The sequence below is a fragment of the Furipterus horrens genome, unplaced genomic scaffold (genome assembly GCF_987537825.1).
Source record: "Furipterus horrens unplaced genomic scaffold, mFurHor1.1.pri manual_scaffold_5, whole genome shotgun sequence".
Taxonomy (NCBI): domain Eukaryota; kingdom Metazoa; phylum Chordata; class Mammalia; order Chiroptera; family Furipteridae; genus Furipterus; species Furipterus horrens.
This window is the reverse complement of record NW_028327175.1, coordinates 47,430,243-47,442,877: the sequence shown is the minus strand read 5'-3', so window position 1 is coordinate 47,442,877 and position 12,635 is coordinate 47,430,243. Positions and strand designations below refer to the sequence as shown.

General features: G+C 42.6%; 1 protein-coding gene across 1 annotated transcript in view; it reads right to left on the bottom strand.

Annotated features, from left to right (window-relative positions):
- Positions 1 to 12,635, bottom strand: part of ANKDD1B (ankyrin repeat and death domain containing 1B) — a 46,452-nt gene that overhangs the window by 7,200 nt on the left and 26,617 nt on the right. The window contains exons 9-11 of the mRNA XM_090276397.1: positions 8,825 to 8,923; positions 6,388 to 6,486; positions 3,389 to 3,487 (exon numbers count right to left, since the gene is read on the bottom strand). Of these exons, the coding sequence (XP_090132523.1) occupies positions 3,389 to 3,487; positions 6,388 to 6,486; positions 8,825 to 8,923 (297 nt within the window). The remainder of the gene's footprint in view (positions 1 to 3,388; positions 3,488 to 6,387; positions 6,487 to 8,824; positions 8,924 to 12,635) is intronic.

Sequence of the window (12,635 nt, the reverse complement as noted above, 5' to 3'; positions counted from 1 at the left end):
TTGGCCATTCCAAACATTTCCTAGCTTCCCTTGCTTTGTGTATGTGACCTAAGTTCTGGCAATGGTATGTCAATGAAAGTGGCACATGCGACTTCTGGGATGAATCTTTAAAGGAAGCAAAGGTGTCATTCTCCTTCCTTTCCTCTTCCTCCTGAGTGGAACGCTGGCATGATGGCAGGAGCTTATACAGCCACCTTAGACCAGGACGTAAAAGCCATGTGTTAAGAAGCACAAAGTAACAAGACAGAAAAGGGCTGGATCTTATTAAAAGTAATATCAATCATGAGAACACAACTAATTTACAGTAAAGAATTCAGCTTGCTGTACTCCTAACTATATTTTTTTTTCTATTGTATCATACTGCCTCTAACCAAGGGTGAGGGTGGGAATCTTAACCAAACAGAATGATCGATAGGGGCTGTTCTCGACATAACTTGGGGCATGAGTGGCCTGGTGCCCATATGGTACCTTATACAAATTATAAAAGCCACAGCTTTGTCCAGATGGATATAGCTCAAAGCCAGGGCATACAGGTTTGTGAGCAGTGTCCCTAAATATCTTCCCCCTAGATTTTATGCAGTACACAATCTAGACATCCATACAGTTTTTCTGGAGCAAAAGGTGGTAGTTTTCGTTTGCTTTGCAAACAACCCATGAAATTTGCTCAAGGATCCTGATGAAAATTAAAATGAATGGTCAGACATAAACCCAGAAGAACTTCCAATCTTAGGAACCGATGTTTCTATGCTTAGGGATCCAGAAATGTATCCCAATAATTCTTTCATATATGACTTTGCAATTCCTACCAATCCAAATTATTTGGCTGTTAGTCCAGGTGCTAAGACCCAGGTGAGCCTGAAAATTAGAGCTGAAAGTAATCAGCTTCTGATCAAAAGAAACGATCATGAAATTAGGAAGAACTGCATTTTGCAGGCATTTAGCAAGCCTCTAATTGTACACTGTTTAAATTCTGGCTTTTGCCATTTATGTCACCATAATTAGCCTATTTGGGGAAGACAACATTCTGAGAGTCAGAGTTTTCAGACTGCTAGGAACCTTTCCTGGGAGTGTTGCCGGTGTGGAAATTCAAATACTGAAGCCAATGAGGGCAAGAGGCTCTTGGGAGCCCTGTGACGCCTCAGGCCCAGAGAATAGGTTTCTGGGAAAGTCAAGTTTACACCAAACTTAGACTCCTTTTTTCCATCCAGATCTTAATTCAGTCTTAGAAATCATCACTTATCATTGGTAAATATTGTGGGAGCAGATAGAAAAAGTAGCTTTTATTCATTAATTAAATATGTATTTGGTGCCAACTGTATTCCAGACCTGAGAAGGAAGAGGGAGGAGGAGAATGGGAATCTGGGGAAACCAAATTGTGAGGTCTAGTGAACTGAGGGCTTTTGTTCTGAAAACAAAGTCAGGTTTTAACATTAATGGTGTTTACTGGAATAGCCAGTCCACCAGCACAAGGAGACCCAACATGAATTCCCTGTCAATGCTATCTAGATTCTCTGCCCACAAGATTTCCCTGGGGCTGTGATGGATTCATGAAAAAAATAGAATAAAGTACAAAAAGAAAGCATAGGAAAATACCAACATTAAATGTTAATACTAATGCTAAATTCTATCAGAAGTTAACAAGCGACAACTGATAGGATTCCACCTGGGAGATGAAATTATGGTGGCTGTGTTTTCCTTATGATTTTCTGTGTTTTCCAAATTGTCGGTAGAGGGCTTGTATTACTTTTATGATCAAGAAAAAAAAAAGAGAGAGAGAGAGAGAGAGAGATAATTTAAAAAACTGGCATACAGAGAAAAGTAAAAGAGCATATCACTACTTCAGATCCTAAAAATGTAAACTAGGTGATTCTGAAGTAGAGCAGGATGGATTCAGGCTTGCTCTGGGAATGAGAGATGTGCTGAGCTGATGAACAGCATGGGTGAAGACAGGGATAGGGAAAACTGCAAGTTCTGGAAACAGCCCCCTTTGCCGACAGTTCACGAGCCAGCGGCCTTGAATTTGAAGCCAGGCTCTAGGTGTGTACCCTGCTGTCATTAACTCTCTCCAATCTTGTCTTGAAAACTGGGATTATTTTGTCCACCTCACAGGGGAGATGTAAAGACTGAAAGAAGACCACGTGTGTGGGGGGACCTAACAGGCTGCCACACAGCAGCCTCCTGCGTCTGCACCTGTCTGTGAGGCTGGAACCTAAGGACCGTCGTCTTACTTCCCACCAATGGCTCAGCCTGCATTGCTTTATCCAACAAGTCTACATTAATAGCCAGCGGGTGAGAGTAACCCAAACATCCGTTCATGAGTGAAAAAATAAAATGTGTATAGTCATACAATAAACACCATTTAGCCGTAAAAAGGAAGGAAATTCTGACACATGCTACAACATGGATGAACCTTGAGGACATGACGCTAAGTGAAATAAGCCAGTCACAAAAGGGCAAATACTGTATGGTTATACTTACATGGGGTATCTAGAGAAAAGTTGGAAGGTGGTTACCAGGGGCTGGGGGGTTGGTGCGGAGGAGGAAATAGGCAGTTGTTCACAAAGTTTCAATTTTGCAAGATGAAAAAGTTCTAGAGATTGGCTGCAGAACAGTGTGAGAGTACTTAACAATACTAAACTGCACACTTAAAAATAGTTAAGATGGTAAACTTCATGTTATGTTTATTTTACAATTCAAAAACTTTTTAAAACAACTTTAGACATGCATGTATACACATTTCATTGAAGCTCTTTTTGTAACAGTAAAAGCTTAGGAACAATTTAAATGTCCATCAGTTCTACAGTCTATGATGCAGCTGTGTAAAAAAGAATGAAGAAACTCTCCAAGCACTAATATGGGATAATCTCCAATTTAAATTCTTAAAGCAAAGAAATTACAGGCAGACCAACATACAGAGGTATATCACCACTCTGCAAAAAGGACAGAGGAATGAAAGAAGAGTATATATACTTATGTTTGCTTGTCTCTGCATAAAGAAACTCTGGAAAGAACAGAGCTATGTATAATGGATATATATGTCAAGGGTAGTATGGAAACCAGGGACAGGGATAGTGGGAAATTTATACTGCCAAACCTTTACTAATTATATGTATTTAAAATTTTTTTGAACCATATGAATCTATTATGTATTTTCTTCAAAAAAATTAATAAATAATTTGAATTTTAAAAATACATATTTTGTTATTCACAGTAAAAATTCTTACTGACCTATCTTAATCAAAATTGGGATGTTTCACTGACTATCAAGACACAAGTTTTCTCCAGTTTGTGTCCATTTCACAAAGGTTATGCTACTGCTCAAGGCATAGAGTCAAAAGGCCTCCTTAGCAACCATCCCAGCTGAACAGACTGAAATCCATGAAATTACCTTATCAACAACCTTCAGATCACAGCCTGCCTGCAGCAAAATTTCCACCAGTTCCACATTTCCGAGATCAGCAGCCACGTGCAAAGGAGTTTGCTGCCTCTGCCATGAGAAATGTCAAAAATGTAACCCAACTACACTACTAAGGGGAAAAAAAACTAGCATTGTGAAAAAACAAAGGGAAAATTGAGGTGTCCTACACAGGGAAAAGGAAAAAGATAAAATCACATATTTTTAAGTAGGTCTAGGGGATATTCATGGCAGTGTTGTTTATGATGGTGAAAAACTGATAGGAAGTTACATGTTTAACAAGGAGATCCATTAGATGAACTGTGGTGTGTCTACATATTGGAATAGCAGGCAACTATCTATTAAAAAGGTTATTTTTTAATGATTTCAATATGAATTACCTAGAATAGTCCAGTTCATGAAGACAGAAAGTAGATAGATGGTGGTTGCCAGCGGCTGAGGGGAGGGTGGCTGGGGAGTTATTATTTAATAGGTATAGAGTTTCAATTTGGGAAGACGAAAAAAGTTATGAAAATGGATGGAGCTGATAGTTCTACGACAATGCGAATGTACTCAATGCCATTGAACTGTACATTTACAAATGGTTAAAAAGGTAAATTTTATGTTGTGTATATTCTGTCACAATAAAAACTGGCTTCAAAGATTGTTTTTAAAAATGAAAAAAATACTTATTTAACACTAAAAGCCTTAGGAAACAAGAAAACAACACTATTTAGCCAAGTTTTATATATATCCGTCGTCGGCAGCCGTCCGTCTCGAGAGACGATGGTGTAGCTTCTTAAGAGTCTATCTGCACCGCCGAGAATGGCTGTGCAGTCCGACTCGGGAGTGACACGGTATCTGTCTCCTCCCGTGTTGAATCGACACCTTACGATGACGCTGAAGTGTCCTCTCCAGTGAAGCTGAAGCTACAGAGCCTGGGCAGGGTGATATGGAGGATCTGCTGTTGCCCATGCAGCAGACCCCGCCTCTCTTCGCAGCTGAAGGGTCCAAGGGAAAGACGGAGTCAATACAGCTTGGCTTCAGGTGCACCGCAGGAGTTGCCGGTGTTGACTACAACGTCAAACCGCCTTAGGGACGCCGGCTCCGGATTTTCTGTCGGGGTTTACTCCCTTAGCCTTTCCCCTGAAGAGGTATGCCGCAAGGCAGCGGAGGTTTTTTGGAGTCAGAGTTTTCCTTCTCTGATGTGCCCTGACTGGAAGATCGAACCAGCGACACTTAGCTCGCAGGCCGACGCTCAATCCACTGAGCCAAACCAGCCAGGGCTTTTATATATATACATATATAGATATAGATATAAAACTATATATATTAAAAAACTATATATATTAAAAAACTATATATATATATAGTCCATCCAGAAAAAGTCCAACCATTATTAATATAACAAGAATGGTTTGTATAACATCACTGTAACCTGGCAGCCAAGGAGTGTGGACTGGAATGTGCATGTGTGAACAATGACTACTTCACTGTACTAGAAGGCAGGAAAATGCACCAAAATACTAAGAAGAGTTCTCTTTTGAGGGGCATTACAAACAAATGATAAGGTTTTAGCTTATTTTCTTATTTTTATACATTGAGTGTATTCCTGGTCTAAAAAAAAAAATTGAAATGATAAAGTCTAGTTCTATAACTGGATGGTAGTCTAACATACCCTCCTTCTGTGGAATGGATCTAGCCAATTGCAGTGAAACCAAAATCACACCTGAGTTCTGTCTGTGTATGTAGCAAAGAGCCCACCCATTAGGAAAGGCTGGGGGCATTAACACAGTCGAACACATCAGTATATTTAATAACAAGAGGAGTTTTTCTCCCCCCAAACTTTTGGGATAGTAAAAGATTGGGGGAGGAGGAAGGTCCTGGGGAAGGAAGGGACGGAAGGGGAAATAAGTCTCCATTCAGTTCAAGGCACAAAGGACCTCACAGGAGAAGACTGCAAAGATCTCAGTCGGCACTCTGGTTGGACAAAGGAGAAACTGAGTGCTACACAGTGGGTTAGGATGGCCCACCCCTGGCCTGCTGGTCCCCACCCAGAGGGCACTGCTGAGGCTTCTTTGGGAAGAGGAAGAGAAAGGCAGGAGTCTGGAGGTCTCTGTCCTCAGGATTCTAGAAGGGCTCCTCTCTGAGAGTTTCTCTTCCCAATCCCTCCGTACAGCCCCTGGAAGGGGCATCCCAACCCCAGGAGCAGATCCTGATTCAGAGAGTGCCCATCCTCATCCTGTTTATTCTTCCCCCTGCACATTGTCATTTCCAGCCAGTAACGGGCTCCACTTATGAGGCATTTGTTTCTTCTCCAGTGGATTGAATTCATGATGATTTTTTATTCCAAGATTTTGCCTCTGGGCTAAAAAAGATACATTTAGCCCTGGCTGGTGTGGCTCAGTGGATTGAGCGCTGACCTGCGAACCAAAGGGTCGCTTGTTCAATTCCCAGTCAGGGCACATGCCTGGGTTGCAGGCCAGGCTCCCAGTTAGGGGTGTGCGAGAGGCAACTACACATTGATGTTTCTCTCCCCCTCTTTCTCCATCTCTTCCTCTCTCTTTAAAAATAAACAAGTAAAATCTTTTTAAAAAAGAAAAGAAGACACATTTACTGTCTGTAACATAGAAACAAAGCTTCCTTTGGGAGGTGAAGGGCTCCCCCAAGTTACAACATTTCATACCAGGGGAGTGGCTTTTGATTTAAAGAGTTTCTGGCAATTTACCTCTGAGTTATTGTTTGTCAGAAATGCTGGGCCTGTTAAATGAATGTACTGACTGAATGAATCCCAGTTGTACACTGGAAAAAGAAAAGTATTTGTTTGTGGGTTACAGAAAAAGAAAAAAAAAAAAAAGGAATTAAAAGAACATGCACATTCCTCCCAAAAAATTTTAAAGCATTTTGAACTTGATCAAAACTACCCCTACACACACACTGTGTTGAAACATATAAGAAAATAGACACTCCAGGTTCTGACTTGCTTGACTTACCTGATTTAAGATGTCAGTATCATGCTGTGAACTTAATAAGCTGTTCACTATGGTGACATGGTTGTTGATGACAGCTAAATGAAGAGGGGACTCCTTAGGCTACAGGAAGAAATGGAAATTTCAAATCAAAAACATTCTGGCTTCATCATTCAGATCAAAAGCAACTCATTTCAGCAGACATTTCCTGACAATCTCCTGAGTAGTGAATGTAAATGTTCAGCTGTCATTTTCAACCCAAGGCTGTGCAGCAAACCTGCTCATCAGTGATCAGTTTTCCCCCATGACTCCTTCTAGAACTATATACCAAGCCCCTGCTGTGGGCCAGGCTAGGGACTGAGTGGTGAACATGGCCCTGTCTCAGAAGTCTTCGAATCTAGTGGGGTAAGCAAATAGTAACTTTTTTAGTCACAAAAAATATATATACAAATACAAATTATGATAAGTGTTTGAAAGGAAGAGTAGAGTGTAGTATGAGAGCATACGTGCATGTGGGCAGATGGCTGACCTTGTTCTGTAAAGGCTTTCCTGAAGAACTGACACCTGAGCTCAAATATGAAGGCTAAGAAAACATCCAATAGGTGTAAGTGCAGGACTTCTCAGAGCCTTCAAAGAGCTACAGAGCAGTGGGAAGAGCCACAAGGAGGAAAATGGCCTTCACATTTAGCAATTCATGAATTGATGTGATCTCAAGTTCTCCCCAGTCAGGCGGGGACACCATTCCTGTGCTCAGCCCTCCAGCCTACATGGAGTCCAACCACTGCGCCCTTGCAGCCTGCTCCCCTTTCCTCGTTTGTGGCTAAAACTCATTTTCCAGCCACAGCCTGATGCTCTCACACAGCTCCACCTTGCTCCTCACCAGCCCTCAGGGCAGCAGAGCCTGCCTCCATGATCACACACTTGGCCTCCTGCTGTCTCCCTCTCACCTCGCTGCCACTGGCCCCAGAAGGCACGAGAGAAAACATGTTTCCAGGGCAGAGAAGGCAGCTGAAAGGGGGGAAATGGTGGGAAAGAACACAGTTGTGAGAGAGAGTGAGGTGAGGGGCACCCAGCAGAGAGGACAGGAGTGGGGTACAGGGGTGAAAGAACAAGGGCGGAAGATCCAGTGAGACTGTTGACCAGTTGCTGAGCAGAAAGCAAAGTGAGTGGAACGAGGGAAGGCAGATAGATGTCTGTGAGTGAGGGTGATGAGGACGGAGGCACTGGTGCTCAAGTGGAGCAGACATCAATAAACATCAGTTATGTACGTCCAATGTATTCTTATAATGGTACTCACTATACGCTCACTTCCCCAACAGTACTCTGTGTTAAGTACAGCTTTTCATTCACAATAACCCTAGCAGTTTAGAAAAATTCTAGAGAGGTTAAATAATTTCCACTAGGCATTGGAGTGAGGAAGTGGCAGAGACAGGATTTGAACCCAGCTCTTCCTGATGTCAACATTGCACCAGGCTCCTTCCCAGGAAACGGAGAGATTGATAGAGAGATGTAGTGAGTTGGCAAGCGTGTCCCCAGCACCGAGGAAGAGGAGAAGAGGAGGCAGGTCGGATGCCATGGCTATGTAAGTAAGATTGTCTGAGGGTGAATGGGACACAGATGGGGCTGGAGGGTCAATGTCAGGGGAAGGCCTTCTGTGCAAGACCCTTTTGCTCAGATAGACCTTCTCTCTTGATGCACTGAGCAAGGAAGAAGGGAGGGAGGGAGGAAGGACATCCCTCCTCCCAGGAAGTGGGCAGTGTCCTTCCTGCTGGGACCACCAGCCTTGCTGGGACCCAGCCACTCCTGAGACACAGGAAGCATCTTTGGATGGACCAGGATAGTTCAGGGCCAATCCCTTTAACGCCATTCTCTGAAAACTATCTGTTATGGTTCAAATCACATGGCTTAGCAAGATCAGAGGAAATGATATTCTCACAGGAGAAATGAAAATAGAATGAAAAATAGAGGAATGTTTCCCATCTAATTCCAGCACAGAGAACCTTTGTAAATTTTACCAAAGCCAATTCAAACTTCCGAAAGCCTAAATCAGCATAAAGGATTGACTTTCAAAAGAAAAACAAGATTGTTCAGTGAAGGAGTAAAAAATAATCATTCCCCTTCCTATTGACAGCAGCTTCATCATTTTTCCAGACTGATAAATTTAATCCAAGAATAATGGCATCTCTAGACACATGAGAAAGTTTTATTACAGCAAATATAAATATTTAAAGCACACAGATTTCACTTTGTTCAGGAACTTCAATTACTTTCTAAAATTCGACCCTCGGATTTTATTTCTCAAGATTAAGACTCAGTCTCCAAAAGAAGTCAGTCAGCCATCCCAGGAAGAATTCCTCCTTTGTGAACACCTCATCCCCACCACGTATCTGCGGGAGCATCTCCCGGCACAGCCAGCCTCACAGCGCCAGGATCAAAGCCTGAGTTTTTAGAATAGACTCACTTCCCCAGTTGGGTGCAGATCAACGTTCTCACTGAGAAGAAAGCTGACAAGTGCTGCGTGGCCATCCTGGGTTGCTATCTGCAAAGCACTGACATTGAGCTGCAACAGACAGAAGGAGAGGGCACGGGGGGATCCCGTTAGAACGGGGCATGCTTTCTGGTGTGGATCACAAGGCAGGCAAATAATACAATGAAAAAGTACAGTGATTTAATAAAGAAAATCCAACGTGTCTTCGATAATTTGGGGTGGGGTATTTTGTTGCTTCTAAGTGTCTCCCATTAAAAGAGTCAGAGTCCTAGGTAACACATGCTTCAGGCAAATATGAGTTCAAACTCTGTTTCTCTTCTCTAGAAAGTACAAAGTAGACTAGAGACAAGCCTTCTCTCTACACACCCTGCAACCCCCCACCTTGAGCCAAAACAGCTGGCTTGGCGCTGCCCCTAAGAAAAGCCTGGGCAGCCTCCTGCCTCCCTGACTACTTGCTAGCTGCTTTCCCCTCTGCCACAGCTTAGCATGATTGCTGCCTCCGTGCAGCGTTCCCTCATGGCCCTTTTCTCAAATCCTTCAGCACCTCCTCTCCTTCACTGCCAACAGCTGCCTCCTACAGCTCCCCGAGCTCAAGTGTCTCCACTCAGTGCCCACGCTAGACGCCAAACTGCTTCAGGTGATGATCCTGCCATCCTCCAAAAGGCCTAGCAGGTGCCTTGCAATGATACAAGGTCAAGGAACAGTTATTGATTAATTCATCGTAAGATTGCTACAAAGTATATTCAAGTCCTCCAAATCAGGATGCGGTAGGATATTATGTTTTCCTAAAATAGCTGCATAAGTATCCCCCATCCCACATGCTCTTCTGCAATGTGACCCTGCCACTCCTCCATCAAGCACTGGAGTTTATTTCTTCACCCCCTTGAATCTGGATGGTCCCTGTAACTGCTTTGACCAACAGAACATGGCAGAAGTGACAATGTGCCAGTTCCAGGTGTGGCCCCTCCCTAGCCCAGCAGTGTCTGCTCCCTACCTCGCAGAAGACAGGTGCCATGCTGTGAGAGGGCCAAGGCATATGGAGATATCACATGTTGGTTTTCCAGTCAAGAGCCCCAGCTGCCAGCTGGCCTCAAGTGCCAGGCACGTAACTGAGCCACTGCGGACATCCACCTCAGTTAAGGCTTCAAAGGACTAAAGGCCTGGCTGGCATGTGACCGCAACCACATAACAGACATAAGGGAGAATCTCCCTGCTGGGCCCAGTCAACCCTCACAGCCACAAAAGACAATAACACATGTACATTGTTTTAAGTCACTTCACTTTGGGGCTGGTTTATTATGAAGCAAGAGATAAGTGGAACAAAGGCTAATAGGAATAATACACATTCTGAACCAACTAGAATCCCGCTTGAACTGATATTAAATGCCTTTATCACCCTGGATAAGTGGCCCCTCAAGTATGGGCCACTTTGTTTTCCTCTGTAAAAATGATATTACCATCTATATTAGTTTCCTATTGCTGCTAATAACAAATTGGCACAAACTTAGTGGCTTAAACAGAATTAATATATTACCTTATTGATCTGGAGGTCAGAAGTCTTACATAAGCCTCACTGAACTAAAATAAAGGCCTTTCTGGAGACTTTCAGAAGACTCCTTTGCTTACAGAAGCCACCCACATCCTTTGGCTCATGGCCCCCTTCCTCCACCTTCTAAGCTGGCATGGGTGCGCTGAGTCCTTCTCATGTTGCCTCCCTCTGACCTCCTTTGCTGCCTCCCTCTTCTACTTTAAAGGACCCTAATGATTACTTGGGGCTTGACTGGATAATACAGGCTAATCTCATTTAAGGTCAGATGATGAGCAACCTTAATCCCATCTGCAACGTAAATTCCCCTTTGCCATGTAACATAACATACTCACAGGTTCCAAGGATTAGGTGGTGCACATCTTTGGGGCCGTTGTTCTGCCTATCATACCATCCTACCTCTTTCTCTCATAACACAGAAATACTGGGGTCATAAATGAGCTAGGAAATGTGTATGGTGATCATAATTATCATTTTAATCATTTCACAAAAAATACTGAACATTTATTATGTGCCAGGGTTTTGACTAGGCAAATATGAGTATCTCTGATATTATATTCCAGTGGGGGTGAACAACAAATTGATCTACAGATTTGTAGATTGGTAGCTCAGTAAATCATCAGAATAAATTTATTACACTCAGGGTATTATTAAGTGAATATCAGCTACTGATAAGTGCTACGATGACAAGTGAAATAGAACTGGATGGTTACTTGGCAGCGAGTAATCAAGAAAGGCTTCTTGGATAGGGTGACATTTAGGCTGAGATCAGAATGGTAAGAAGGGGCCCCAACTGGGAGACCTGAAGGAGAAACAAGTTTGTGAAGAACCCAAAGCCAGGAACGCTGTAGCAAGAACATCTGTGGGAGTCCGTGGCAATTATCCATGGGGTACTACAGGCTCAGTGCACAGGGCCTACAGACTTTTCAGAGCCAAAGAAATATTTCAAATCTTTTTTAAAAAGTTGGTTTCAAGATACCAAAAGAAATGAAGTGAATAAATATTTAAGTGACATGTTCATACTTCACAGACTGTTAAATATAATATTCATAAAATACACATTACATTTGTAAATAATTTGTAGGTTAAAGTTTTTCACCTTCCTGAAACTTCCCAACACAAACAGAGATCTAAGAAATCAGTCAATCATAAATTAGGGGAGTTTATCATACCCAAACAATGATGAAAGCACAAATAAAAAGATCCTTTAAAAATAATTTCAGCTGAAAAATAATAATAATTTAACTTGAAATGTGGGGAAATTTAAATAGTTTTAATAAGATGTGAGGATAGAGTCTCCAGAAATACGAATGCTTAGGGTCTACAGATGTCTTCACTGGACCCAGGGCAGCTAGGAGGGCCCTGAGGAGAGCCTATTGCCCAAACTCTGCGCAGTCTCTCCATCCAGCACTAATGGAGGAACTCTCTACCATCAGCTAAATCCATAATCTTCCTCAATTACCGCCTCAGAAATGATTCAACCCTTCACTACCCCCCTTGGTTGGGGGTGGAGACACAAAAGCAATCTGGAGAGCAAGACTAATCAATATCAGCAGGTGAAGCATTTCCAAGATCAAACACAGTAATCACCTACAGATGTGAAAGCAAAATGGGTCTAGTGTGTCCCCTGGGTAATGTCATCCATGCTGCTGGCCTCTTGCTTCATATGGCCCCTTTCCCTGCGGTCCTCACTAGGTTGAGCAGAGACGGGTGTGACAGCCAGTGGGGGCTGAGGCTATAGATCCTGTAAGTGTGCTAATGAACTCAGAGGGAAACCTCAAGATAACACAAAAGTTGGAAAACGGACTCAGGACAATTTCCAGGCTGCCTCGATGAGGCCAAGGCCATAAAAATATGGACAACATGGAGCCTGTAGTTTTAGGCAGGTGGGGAGAAGAGAGCTTGTAAAAGACATTACAAAGCAAAACGCCTCTGAGGGCCACATCATGAAGTCCAGAAGGGTGGGAGGGCACACATTCTGAATAGTTTCCGGGCCCTAAGAATTCTTAACTTTGTGCTTGTTTATTGCATAAATAACCTTGCAATGTCAGTGGGACTCACCTCACACTACCTTCATTTTTCATGTTTTCACAACCTTGTCCATGTATATATAAATTTTATAGGATGAAAATATATGCATAAAGTTGTTTTTTTCAATTAGTGTTCTATCATGAACATTTTTCTATATTGTAATATATTTAGTATTTATCATTAATATTTTTAATGGATACATAATTT